General features: G+C 43.6%; 1 protein-coding gene across 9 annotated transcripts in view; it reads left to right on the top strand.

Annotated features, from left to right (window-relative positions):
• STAG1 (stromal antigen 1) overlaps positions 1–9922 on the top strand; it is a 251543-nt gene extending 241621 nt beyond the window's left edge. For 2 of the 9 annotated variants that reach the window (XM_025216838.1, XM_025216837.1), the window contains exons 30-33: positions 3181–3352; positions 4858–4968; positions 5761–5875; positions 7493–9918. In XM_025216838.1, the coding sequence (XP_025072623.1) occupies positions 3181–3352; positions 4858–4968; positions 5761–5875; positions 7493–7606 (512 nt within the window). In that variant the 3' untranslated portion in view covers positions 7607–9918. Of the gene's footprint in view, positions 1–3180; positions 3353–4857; positions 4969–5760; positions 5876–6686; positions 6770–7492 lie in introns of all 9 variants that reach the window. The other 7 variants (XR_003096470.1, XM_025216833.1, XM_025216834.1 and 4 more) reach the window with 7 other exon arrangements.
• The last annotated feature ends 2648 nt before the right edge of the window (positions 9923–12570 follow it).

Raw genomic sequence — 12570 nt, 5'->3', positions numbered from 1 at the left:
TTCCCGATGCTAGAGGAAGTGTGCTTACCAGCTCTTCCCTGCGATTCCATTTTGCATTACTTCATATTCCTGGATTTGCATAAAACCATCTGGTCGTCATCTGTACTCCTTTTTCACCCAGGCAATGTAGTATCTGAAGCAGAACTGTTTACTTGGTTTGTAAAGGATACATAGAAGTATGTGTCCTCAACATGAGAGTGGTTACTGCAGCTCCTGGCAACACTGTAATCCCCATGGATTACACGCAGATGCTAAATAATGGGATTGGTCCAGCGTAAAGCATTAAGGCAGATTTAAGCCATTGCTATTAACATTAGTTATGTTTGCATTGTGGTAATACCTAGGACCCTGTTGTCCCAGGCTCCTCCTGCCCCATGGAGCTAACAGTCCACAAGAGACAATAGCAAAACACAGCAGATGTGCAGTAAGGAAACACTGGGAGAGAAAGAAAATACAGAGAATAAGCACTTCCTTTTAGGATAGAAGAGGAACACGTCAACAGAGAAATAAAGTCACTATCATGTCTTGTCTCTCTCCAGTAGGACACATTATGCCAAAATCTTTGCCCTATGCAAGTTGTACTACTAAGCTGCTCAGCTCTATACCTAGGTTAGGAATAGGGTGAAAACAGTCCCAGGATCTAGGAACTGCAACTAGGCCCTCTATAGTTGTGTATTTTAGCTTCATCCAAGCCTTCAACAGGTTGAGCAGTCATTTGGTTCCAGAGTCTATCCATGGTCGTTACAGAAAGCAGATCGCTTCCAATTCCCCTTGACCTGAATTCTGAGTGCCTTAAGAAAATCAAGTGCCATGAAAATCTGAAAAGAGACCATGAAATAAATGTAGTGTCATAGGTGCTTCACGGGCGTTTCTGGTAGGGTACATTAAAGAACAAAAGGTGACATTTAAGCACAAGAAGAAAGCCAGACAGGATCCATCAGTTTCTCTTATCCTATCTCTTTCTTTCCTAACCCTTGCCCATTTTAAACATCTACTCCTACCCCCCATCAGTAAAACTAAGGTTTCTTGCCTACTCTTCTATAATCCCTTCAGGTGCCCCAGCAGCTTCATCCCATTTCCTCATTCTCATTGTATCCACTCTCATCTGTTCCTGCAGCCTTTCCTTCCCTTCTGGTTTAGCACCATCACAGTATGAGCATCCCTGAAAACACTCATGGTTGATTTTGGTTGCATCTCCAACCACTGCCCCGTCCCACTTCTTCCCTTCCTCTCAAGGTTACTTGGGAGTGCTTGGAGAAATCACTATTTAGTCCTTTCCCCAAGCCCTCCTAGCTAGCCTTTTTCCTCTACACTCCACTGAAAAGCTGCCACCAACACTCGTCCTTTCCCAGATCTTGCCTGTTAATTCTGTTGTTCTGACTTTGATTCTCACCGATGCTTGAGAAGACTTGAGAAGTCTTTAAGTAGTGGTCCCTTAAAAATGATGATGAACCCAAAGATGAGGATGGAGTACTGGTTCTGAGATCATATGATCATAGGAAAGTAGAGCTGGAAAGGACTTCACAAGGTCATCTAGTCCAACCTCCTACTCAGGGGATCATCTTCAATTCAAGTCAGTCTTCAATTTGCTGAAGATAATTACAAAATTGGATTTTGTTTTACAGTTGATGTTTGTTATTGGGACAAACCTAATGCAGTTCAGTCAGTGAATCCAGATACCTTAGCTATATGTAATCTGATTAAATAAATAGGAGATCTTTGAAAAGGGCTTGTGACAACAGTGAAGAACTTGTGCGCCAAATTAAAGCAAGACAGTTGAAAAGTTAAAGGTCATTTCATCAGATGCATGATGTGAGTATCAACCAGAAAATTGTTTTAATCAAATCCACAGAGTACGTTGAAAGCCTGTGTGTTTTCATAATGAAATTGTTTGGGTGTGTGACACCAGGAGTGACGAAGAAGCTCTTACAATGTTAAAAACAAAACAGAGTTTACAAAGGCTCTGTCTTATACTACCTATGAATGAGCTAGAATGAGCCATATGATGACCAAACAAATAAAAGATCCCATTGTTTTGCATTTTTCATGGAAGCAAATTCTGCAAAGTGCTACAGTTCTGTGGAGCAATTTATTTTCTTACCAGTGAGCCATAATGTACTGCAAAGAGAAATGGAACATTCCCAGAAAATTGGTGAAATGCGGATTTTAGTCAGCTGTTTGAAATTGCATAACAAGAAAGCCTTTTATTTGCAAAAACAAGGCCACTAACATTTTCTGAGGGGGAATGAACTTTCAGCAAATTGAAGTTACTTAAAAATCACTTTCAAACAAAGGACATTAAAGGACTTGAGCATCTGATGATACTAAACTGTTAAAAAATGACATTGTCAACTCCTTAGTTCATAAGCTATCATGATAACTGCTACCAAGTAACAGAAAAAAAATCTTAGTGTCTGTAAGATGAATTTTTGTGAACATTCCCTGTTGTTTCTTATATTTTTCAGTCTTATTCCTGTTGTTCATAGTTTGGAATCTTAGAATATTCTGCAAAATTAAGCACAATTGGTTTTAAGTGCTTAATATGCACTGTTTGTTTGTCAGGCCTCTGGTTTGACCCATCAGCAAAATATATGTATCGCCTCTCAACCAGATTAGTCCCTAATCATTTTGTGTATTCTAACCTTATGTTGTCTGTCATTTTCCAACTGAATTGTAAACTGTTTAGGATGGGAACTGTCTTCGAGTTGCAAATGCATGCACAGAACCTTATGCTCTAGACACCCTTGCAATGCAGATTTTTTTTTTAAGTATTATTTTTTGTACTAATTAGATATGACGACTTTGAATAGGAAACATGGGAAATAATCAGCATTTCAAAGATTTTTCCTTCTCAGTACTAATACAAAATTAAATTAGAGTCACAAATTAAGCTTCTTGGCAGTTAATCCACCTCAATCCATTACACATGGAATGATTTGTTGTCTAAATCACTTAATTTATAACTTCTTTTGCAGAAGCTGCTACAGCTGTGGCATTGAGCTATAGCAGCATATACACCTGGGGGAAAGGCCTGGGTTAGCACTGTCTGTGCTCTGACACTTAGTGTTTACCCAGCTAGGTGCTCCCAATAAATACCCTGTTGAATGCTGATCAGCTGTAGTAACCGCTGCGACATGCACTGTCTTATGCAGTTACCTAAATGGAATTGTCCTTTGATAGATGAGAATCTGGAAGGCTCATGGCTGAACAGGAATGACAACATACAAACTCCAGGGGCTCTTCAAGCACCACAGCTCACCTCAACTGTCTTGAGAGAAAACACGAGACAAATAGGAGAGCAGATCCAAGAGCATGAGTCAGAACAAGGATCTGAACAGGATTTCTTACACAAGTAAGTGCCAGAACATCGCTGTCAAATACATCAGGCTGGGCAAGAGTTGGGATTAGCCATAGCGGTTACAAGGCATGCCACAGACTTCCTGTGCCAGACAGCTGAGCATTGGAACACATTGCACTGCCTGCTGAGAGCATGTGCCAACTAGTCTGCCTACAGCACCACACACGTGCAGTTACACTGCTTCTGGATCCTGGAGTAGCATGTGTGCAGCAGTACACAGGGGTACTCTTCTCCTTGGCATTAGGTGGTTCTCCATTCAGAAAGCTGGCTTGATGAAGCCCATTCAGAGGTCCCTAACTCTCTGCCCTGAGCAGTTACCTTGAGAGTATGAGATCCCCTAGGCCACAAGACCCCTCAAATTTAGATTGTGCAGCTCAGAGTCTATGGTTCCCTTTTTTTTAATATATCCCTAGGCGCCTTCAGCCCCTAGCAGGCATTATACTTGAGACATGATTAACCAGTTAATACCATCTTAAGTAGTAACCAGGCCACATGTGCATGCAGTTAATGGCACAATAAAATGGGGAATAAGATGCAAAGTTATCACACAAAATACATGGCTGGTTCCCATCACACCTTAGATTGAGTGTGGGGCCAGTGCCAATCAGCTGATCAGCACTCCCAGCTTTAGGAGCACGCTGCCGGAGACTTGAAGGGAGGCACAAGCATTGAGATCATGGATCAGATCGTGTTCTGCCTTTAACTAAATTTCAGTCAGTGTCCTCAGTGCCATGGAGAGGTATTTTTGCACCCAGTCCCCAGGTCTTGAGTGCTTTTGCACATAGGCTTGATGGTCAATACAAATGGCTAATGAACAAACAATCATGCCCCTACCAGAGATCCGTCACCTCAAGTGGTGTCTCTTTTTATGCAGGGGCTCGATGACTTCAGCTTGTTCTGTCAGTTTCAATTGGGTGGAATCGTATAATTGTAATAAAATAAAAGAACTTGATGCTTTGAAGTTCCCAGGTACTCTGTTGGCTCTGCTCATGCTGTGGTGACCTCCCTTGCATAGACCTGTCATTTAAGTCCAGCCCTTCAGGCAGTCACATATCTGTTGTTTCTGGGCCCTCCAGTAATTTGTACTATAGTTTAAGCATCGTTTGCTTTTCCTTTTTTTATATGGCATCTTGTGCCTGCTGAAATGTGTGTTAACCTTGGGGTTGCAGGTATTCTTGTGCGCAGTGCCAGATTTGAGCCAATGAAATAGCACCAATTAAAGTAGGAACGTTCCAGCATGGTAGGAGTACAAAGTACCAGCATGGTGGCATGTGGCCACTTTTATTACACAGAGTTTAACAAATGTATTGATCATGTGCCACAAGAGCAACAAACTGGAGCAGTAGGTGTGAAGACCCATCCATATAATGGGACAGGGTTGGAACGCTTTTCAGTCTCGAGGATGGCCTGATTCAAAATGGGCTGAGACGACATCCGGGGAAAATCACTACAGTCTCAGTGGCATGGCTGAATTCATAACACTGTTCTTCCTGTGTCAGTCCCCAGATGCAGATATCTTGGCTGGGCCAGCAGAAGCTAGAAGATCTAAATCGAAAGGACAGGACAGGAATGAACTACATGAAAGGGAGAAGCGGTGTAAGGCATGCTGTGTAAGTGTGCAAAACCCCACACAGATCATGGGCACAAGGGCCACATTTGGTGCTGAGGAATTTTGATTAGTGAGGTTCTTCATGGAAGACCATAACCTGCACCGCTGCTCATAGTCTGTGTGACATTTTCTCTCTCTTAATAAAGACATAGTAACTGCTTTCTAAGCGGGGATATGCAGCAAAGGACGCAGCATGGGATGCCGGGTGCTGGGCAGTCGGTGGACTACATCACAATCCGCAGATGTGCTGTTTTAATGCAGGGCCCTCTCCTACTTACCACTGTCCGTTGGCTGAAGTGCCAGTGGGGTCACAGTGCCCACAACCTGGCAGCATCAAGTCTCTGGAGCACAAGGTTCTCCCCTCAGCCTTCCTGGATTATTCACCATGTGACTTTGGGCAATCACATGACCTTTCCAGGCTTGCTTGCCCTATTGTAAAGTGAGGTCAGCACTGACCTGCCTGGTGGATCTGGCATTGTATGTTGTATATAATGCAGTGATATAGGACTTCGTACCTCAGCGTCTCACACCTCCAAGTGTTAACTTCCTTTTCAGCTGAGATCTCTTTCAGAGGTAATATGGTAAAAAATCTCGTCTTTGTAAGCCTCCGTGTAAGCTGCCATGAGCCCCTTTGGGGACGGTGGCACATAAATCAAAGAAATGGGTAAATAAATACATGCATGACACAGAGGAAGCAGGATGGGTGATTATGTATTCCTTTATCCTTACAAAGGAGAAATCCCATAATTGGAAGAATTAAATGCCATGACTGTTTTTTCTCTCTCTCAATCAGACGGGGCCTAATGGAGGATGATGCTGAGCCTATCTTTGAAGACGTAATGATGTCCTCACGAGGTCAGCTCGAGGACATGAACGAGGAGTTTGAGGACACCATGGTCATCGATCTGGTCAGTAGATGGTGGTTATTAATAGCAAGTATAATATGGAGGCAGGATGGTTAAAAGTGACAAAACTGCCAAGGCAGCTTCCCAGGATTATGTGCCACTTTCAGTGGCGTAAGCACCCAGAAGTGGGAGAGGACTGGAGCAGCCCACTTGGCTCCCTTGGCTCAAAGCTACAAATGTAGTCCTGACCAATTCCGTGTTCATAGAAACACAGGGCATAATGTTTGGCATCAGTAGCCTAGTGTCCTGCTGCTGACACAAGCAAGGACCTGATACTTGGTGAAAGTGAAAACGTGATAAAGCACATAGAGGCAACTAGTGCTCCTTGAGATACAGTATGGACTTGCAGCTCACTAACTACACCATGCTAAGCCTCCAGGTGTACAGTGTTAGTACCCACTCAGAGCAAAGAAATTAAGTACACTTCCAGGGACCACACAAAAAGATAACTTTTGAAGAAATACTCAAGGTTTTAATGCAGGGAGTAAACATGGAGCAGCCCTAATGTAAAGGAAAGCCTGGCCCTTGCTTATGGATACCAGCTCCCTGTGTAGACAGGCCTTTTGCCAGTTGCATAATGCAATGAGAAAAAAATCTCTCCTAACAGGAGATCATTACATGTCCCACAGCATGAGGAAGTGTTCCCGCAAGGCTAATTGTTACTAGCAGCAGCAGTGCAAGCAACTCAGCAGTGCAACTGGGCTTTAAAAAGGGTTTTAGCTTCTTTCAGTGACCTCTTGTGGCCATACCCAGGCTGCGTGCTGCATCCCGTTCCCTTTTGTTGCATATAAATTTACTGGCCTTTGAATTTCAGAAGCTTGGTTGTCTCATTATGCGAAGTAGAAAAAAATGCAGAGCAGGAAGGAAACGGGACCAATCAATCATCTTTTCCTAAAAGTGAGAGCATTTTGCATAATTCAGACTGGCTTCTCTTGTCCTGTCCATCCTAATCTTAAACCAGGGTTACAAGCGGGGCACACGGGTCCAAGCCCTAAGATCATACTTTTCCATGTCCTTTGGAACAGACATGCAGCTAAATACGTAGCTGCTTCTGCCCAAGACTGAACTTGTCTTACCCACACATCATCTTGCAGATACGTAAAACCTTTTCTTGCATAGTCCAGGTGGTAGGAGATGAAGGGTTCCATCCAGCTCCCATTCCAACGGAGCAGAGCTCCCAGAGCTGCAGGATCAAGGCCAAAGGGAATAGATTGACCCCAACCTGAGCTGCAGTGTCCTGCTAAGGTGCCTTTGTGGCTGTAGTTGCACTCCAGTTTCATAACTGATTTGTCTCAGAAATGAAGTGAAGAGCAGCAGAAAGCTTCTGATAGCCTGGTGCTTACACAAGTGCTTAAGGATGGGCATAGACCTATTTCCTTTGGCTTCAGACTCAAATACATACTTGATGTCAAGCAGCTGTCACAAGTGTTTTTTCCTGGATATAAAATGATTTGGAACTCCTTGCCAAGCCCACCTCCCTTGAGGAAGGTGCTCGCATGCTCCTGTCTACATCCAGTACCTGCCGTTCTTTCATGTCGAGTCAGCTTAGCCCATTGCCCTGACCAGGGACCTTGCGCTGCCTAATTGTAAGGACAGTTAAACAAATTCCTCTCTTTCCAGCCACCCTCAAGAAACCGACGAGAACGGGCTGAATTGAGGCCGGACTTCTTTGACTCTGCAGCTATCATTGAGGATGATTCAGTAAGATCCTGCTTTGCATTGTTCACTGTTTGAGGATCCTCTTGTTTTGGCCTCCGGCTAACTGTTGTCTCTCAATTGTTTTCTGTAGGGATTCGGAATGCCTATGTTCTGAAGTCTGGTGAAGAGATTTTACAAATTTGGAACTCTATTGTTTAGAGCTAGAGGCCTATATACTGTGATAGCTTGTATGAAAACCACATTTTTGATGTGCTACAGTTTGATTTTTAACCAAATGATTAAGGTCAATCCCTTTTTGTAGTGAGAGAGAAGAGGAACTTCTTAATGACACAAAGGAATGTTGGCCAATCCAATCACCTCAGAAAGGCTGACCTAAAAAATCATTTGTATCCCTGTTCTTGACTGTCCTAATACAGATTTTTTTTCTGGATGGGGAGGAAGTTTTAAATTGTTAAGACAGCTGTCAAAATAAACACTGTTCTACATATGTTTTCTGAAAACAGCGTTGAGTGAAAACAGAACTTTTTAACTTTATTTTTCTGCTGTACAATTTAAAACTGTTTTAACATTTGCCTTTTTATGTTTTAAAAGCTAGCCATTTTTATTAAACCTATGCCTGTCAGCCATTGACTAGCAATGATGCTATAAGCAGGTCATCCTGGCTACAGAAACGTGTTTTTGAACACACTGGATTTGATTAATAATATGGTACGCTTATATCCTCTCATAGGCATTGAGAAGAACACTCTTACAAAAGAGGTTAGAATCCTAATGAAGTGCATCTCTGCCAAAAAACGTTCAGATACTGATATGATAAACCCAGATTTTATACTCTTGAGAAGATTTATTTTTATTTATAATGGGGCATAAAGTAAGAGATGTCCATGAAGCCACTTTTCCAACAGATGCTGTGTAACATTCATTTTATATAGCACTAGGGGACACAAAACAGTACATTTTCTATTGGTACTTGCTCTGTGCATTTTTAGCAACTTATACCAGCAAATAAAGTATTCTCAGTAAAACACACAAATGGTTCTCAAGTAATCACTTTGCTGTTTTTACTACCTATTTCATGCCCTGCCAATCCAAGGTACATAAACAGCAACTTTCCTATATAAAATAGATTCGGGGGGGAGGAATCACTTTAGCATTCAAAAAGCAATTTTAACTGTACCATATAAAAATGTCGACTTTCCATGCCGTAAATACCCTTTTGCGCTATTTTTGTAAATTAATTTTGCCAGTTAGAAGTACTGTATGTGCTGCATAGAAATTTGTGCTTAGATGGTGAAGTTCTTAAGCTTACAATGGAATACAGCTACATTTTTCAGTGTTAACTGTGCATATGAGAGTAATTCTTTGAAAAAAAATGATTTTTTCAAGAAAGTAAAAAAGAAAAAACCCAAAAAGTTCTCAGCTAATTCATTGTAATAAGAGATTTTCAGTGTCTTCAACGATTTGGAATTTCATTCTGCTTTGATTTTACAACTGTCTCATAGCTGCTACTGTAGTTGAAAATGGCCTGATATTTAGAGGTGTGGAAGACCCACGGAAAACCAGAGCACCTCTAAATATCAGCCACAAATGGTTACTCTTCCTTTCTGCGTTTCAGTGTTAGCGTTAATACCGAGCCAACTGACCCACACCAAGCACAGCAGTTTCAGAGGTGCTTTTTTTAGCAACTGCAGAATAGTCACGGAGCTTTCTCTTTTACAAGGTCGTCTAACAAAAAACCAAACGTACACCCAGTGCTTACCTTTTGGGAGGGGAGAAACAACTAATGTAAAAACAAACCATGTTTCCATTCTTTTAACAGCTGAGATTTTTCTTAAAATGTGTACAGTTCTTGGGGGGGGGCGGGGGGGCGAAGACTTGGTTGCCAAAAACATTTGACCTGATGATTTAGCCATTCCTCAAACTTGGCTGTCAGGATTGCAAGCCTCTGCCCTTGCGGGAGCATTGCTTTATATCATGGGTGAAGGTTACCCCCAAGGGGTAGTGGGTGGGCAGGAATGGCTGCATTAAACTGTCAGCACCGTAGTTCTGTGAGAATAGTAGCAGAAGGAATGCTGCCTGGTTTGAGTCATAGTCACAGACCAACCTTGTGCTTCACAGTCCTCTGTGTGGAAAACTGAATCCTAATTTAACATTGTAGAATACTGTATAACAAAAAAAAAGTTTACTATTAAGGTACCTCCAATGGGTTTCCAGTTCAGTTTGCAGTCAATAGATTTTTTTGTATTATGAGTGTCTCCTTGATTGGTTTTGCTAGTAATTCTGTAAATTGTACATTTACAATATAAGGTTTTTTTTTCCTTTTGTACAATTTAAAACTGATGCTTCACCTTTCCTTTAATAAACTATTCAAAATCATGAGTGTGATGAGCACAACTTTAAAAACTGGATCTGGCCACCCCATTGTGTCTCTACCCCATGAACTATTGTCCCATGCATATAGGAAAAGGCAGCTCTCATTTGAAGCCCTGACCTTCTCACCAGACTCCCTGTGACTATTTCTCATGCTCAGTCTTGGGTCTCAGAGCAAAGGAATTTCTTTTTTTTTTTTGCCAGTTTGCAGTAAACCTGGTAAGTTGCCTTTAGAGTTGTTAAAGGCTTTTATGTTGCTGAAATCTGTTCTCTAATGTCTTTGCCATCAGTCAGTCAGCTGCTGTTGGAAAGGTCAACGTGGCACAAGCTTTGGGTGAAGTTCTCTGCTCAAGTAACTGTAAGTGCAGGGGTGAGTAAGCACTCTAAAAGGCAAAGACCCAGAAGGTTTAATAATCTTGTAGGCTGGAGTTTGTGCTTCTAAAAGCAGTTTGGCAAATCTGCCAAGGTGCACAGTGCCTCCTGCAGTGCTACCTTCAGTCTCTTGGAAGCTGACATAACTCTCAAATGCAAGTGATGAATGCATTTGCCTCTACAATGTCAGAACCAAACCATCAGCTTTCTCTTAAAGATGATTGACTAAACTGGTGAAGAGATGACGTGAACCAACAGGTAGGACACTGGGATTGGATTAGGTCCTGGGGCTGCCATTGGCACATTGGGACCTTCTGCGCGTTGCTTCGCTTCTTTGGGCCTCAGCCTCTCCCTTGATAATAATACAGGGTTGATGATAACATGCCTTCTTTGTAAAGCCTTTGGAGAGCTCCAGATGGAAAGTGCTATGCAAGATTTCAGTGTTACCAGTTTACAAGCTAAGGTAAAGCTCTCACTGAAAGGATTTTCTTTTTATATCAGGCATTTTCTTTGGTGTCAGGAGTTGATAAGGGGAGTGAGCCATCTTCCTCATCCTGTCATGGGGACTGCAGCCTTTGTGGTGCAGCCAGCAATGGTTCTCTAGCACGTCTGCTGGTTGTTAACCTGATAGCACTGCTGGCTAAGTATTGGGATTTGGGAAGGAAAGTTTTTCTGCATGGAATGGTGCTTCTAGGACTGGCATCAATGGGATAAAAATTGCCAGGTGTCTGTGGTGCCCAGGCATCGAGTTTCCACCTAATGAGGCTGAGGAACAAGTGAGCAGCTGCAGCTTTCTGTTCATAAATTGTCAGAGTTGCATTTTTCGTTTGTCTCCATATGTGTGACACTGCTCAGCTTGGGTATGGCCATGTGTGGGCATGATCAGGGCCTGGCCCCAGTCTCTGATGTCAGACTAGCAGTGATAATCCTCTGAGCTCTCACTTCTCGCTCTAGACAGTCTCGGCCCAAAGGATCACGGCACACAGCTTTGTAGAGGTGCCACAGCCCCGTCAGGGAATGAAGGAGTTTGGATTGGTTTGCTGCATATGGCCAGCCCCTGTTGGGTCTCCAAGAGGGGGGGCCACCTTCCACAGCAGCAATCCCTTTGTGATTCCTTGTCAGTCTGTAATACTCCTTTGTGAAAGGCCTTTATTCCGTCACTCAATCCTTGAAAATGCAGCCAGTGTAGCTGTGGGCTGATGATTTTTTGGTGTGATTGTGTCGCACCAAGTTGTCGTGGCAGTTTTCCAGCAAGCCAGCTCAGTGCCAGTCTGGTCTTCCAGGCTTCTCCATGTCCCAGGTATCTATGAAGAGGGTGGAGAAGCAGGTGGTACAGATCCAGCTGAACTAGTTCTCCACTATCCAGGAATGGTGTCAGAGACCTCCAGTCCTTAAATAATAATGACGTGCATGCAGTGAGTCCACACAAGACCCTCACTCAGTGGGCAGTTCTTTGCAGTGGCAATGGACAGGATGCCACGTCAGTTATTGGCCGTCATCTGAAACACAGCCAATGCTCTTTGGAGGAACGCCAGCTCTGGAGGGCTTAGCACAGGGCCCCAGTGCCTACAAACTAGTGGTCCCTTGCTAGGTGAGCCGGCGCCTTGGGCTGTACTGCTGTTGGCTCACCGCTGAAGGGGTTCCTGCAGGCCTGCACTTCAGATTGTAACATGGGATTTGCAGGGAGAGGGGAGGAGCTGCCTCCAGGCTGAGTACATCAAGTCTGTTACTTGTGGTGTCAGATGTTTCTTTTTGCCCTCCGGCAGCCTTGCTCATATCCCCCAGCTCCTGCCTCGGGCTAGACACCAGATGAGCAGCTGCCAAACTGCCCTGCATAAATGCTGTCTTTCTGCATGGGAAAACCTCGGTTATCTCCAGTGAGTGCCTCACTTCCCTGTGCAGATGAGGACGGTAAGGGGCGTTGTTATAAAGCACTAGGTGCCAGCTGCGTTTGCAGAGCTTGTTTTGAAAATCCTGGCCAAATCCAAGTGCTCAGCCCCCTCACCCCACGCTGTTCTGATTGGCCAGCCCAAATTGGCTGTCACTTTTTTGCTCTATTGAGACTTGGAACAGGGACAGTACTTGTGCCACCTGAAACCCTTCAGCTCGCCGCAGGTGCACACCATTAGCAACATGTCACTGAGGTCCCAGGAGAGAGGAGCACATCTCCTGCATATTACCAAGGGAACTGCACTAAGGGCTGCTCTGAAGCCAGGGGGACCATCCTGTATGCCTGGTGCCCAAGCCAAGGGGCAGGAGTAGTAAGCTTCCCCCTCACCCCCTTCATCCCTCACTTG

This window comes from Alligator sinensis, unplaced genomic scaffold (genome assembly GCF_000455745.1).
Source record: "Alligator sinensis unplaced genomic scaffold, ASM45574v1 scaffold1264_1, whole genome shotgun sequence".
Lineage (NCBI taxonomy): Eukaryota > Metazoa > Chordata > Crocodylia > Alligatoridae > Alligator > Alligator sinensis.
The sequence above is the reverse complement of the archived record's forward strand: the minus strand, read 5'-3'. Positions and strand labels throughout refer to the sequence as shown.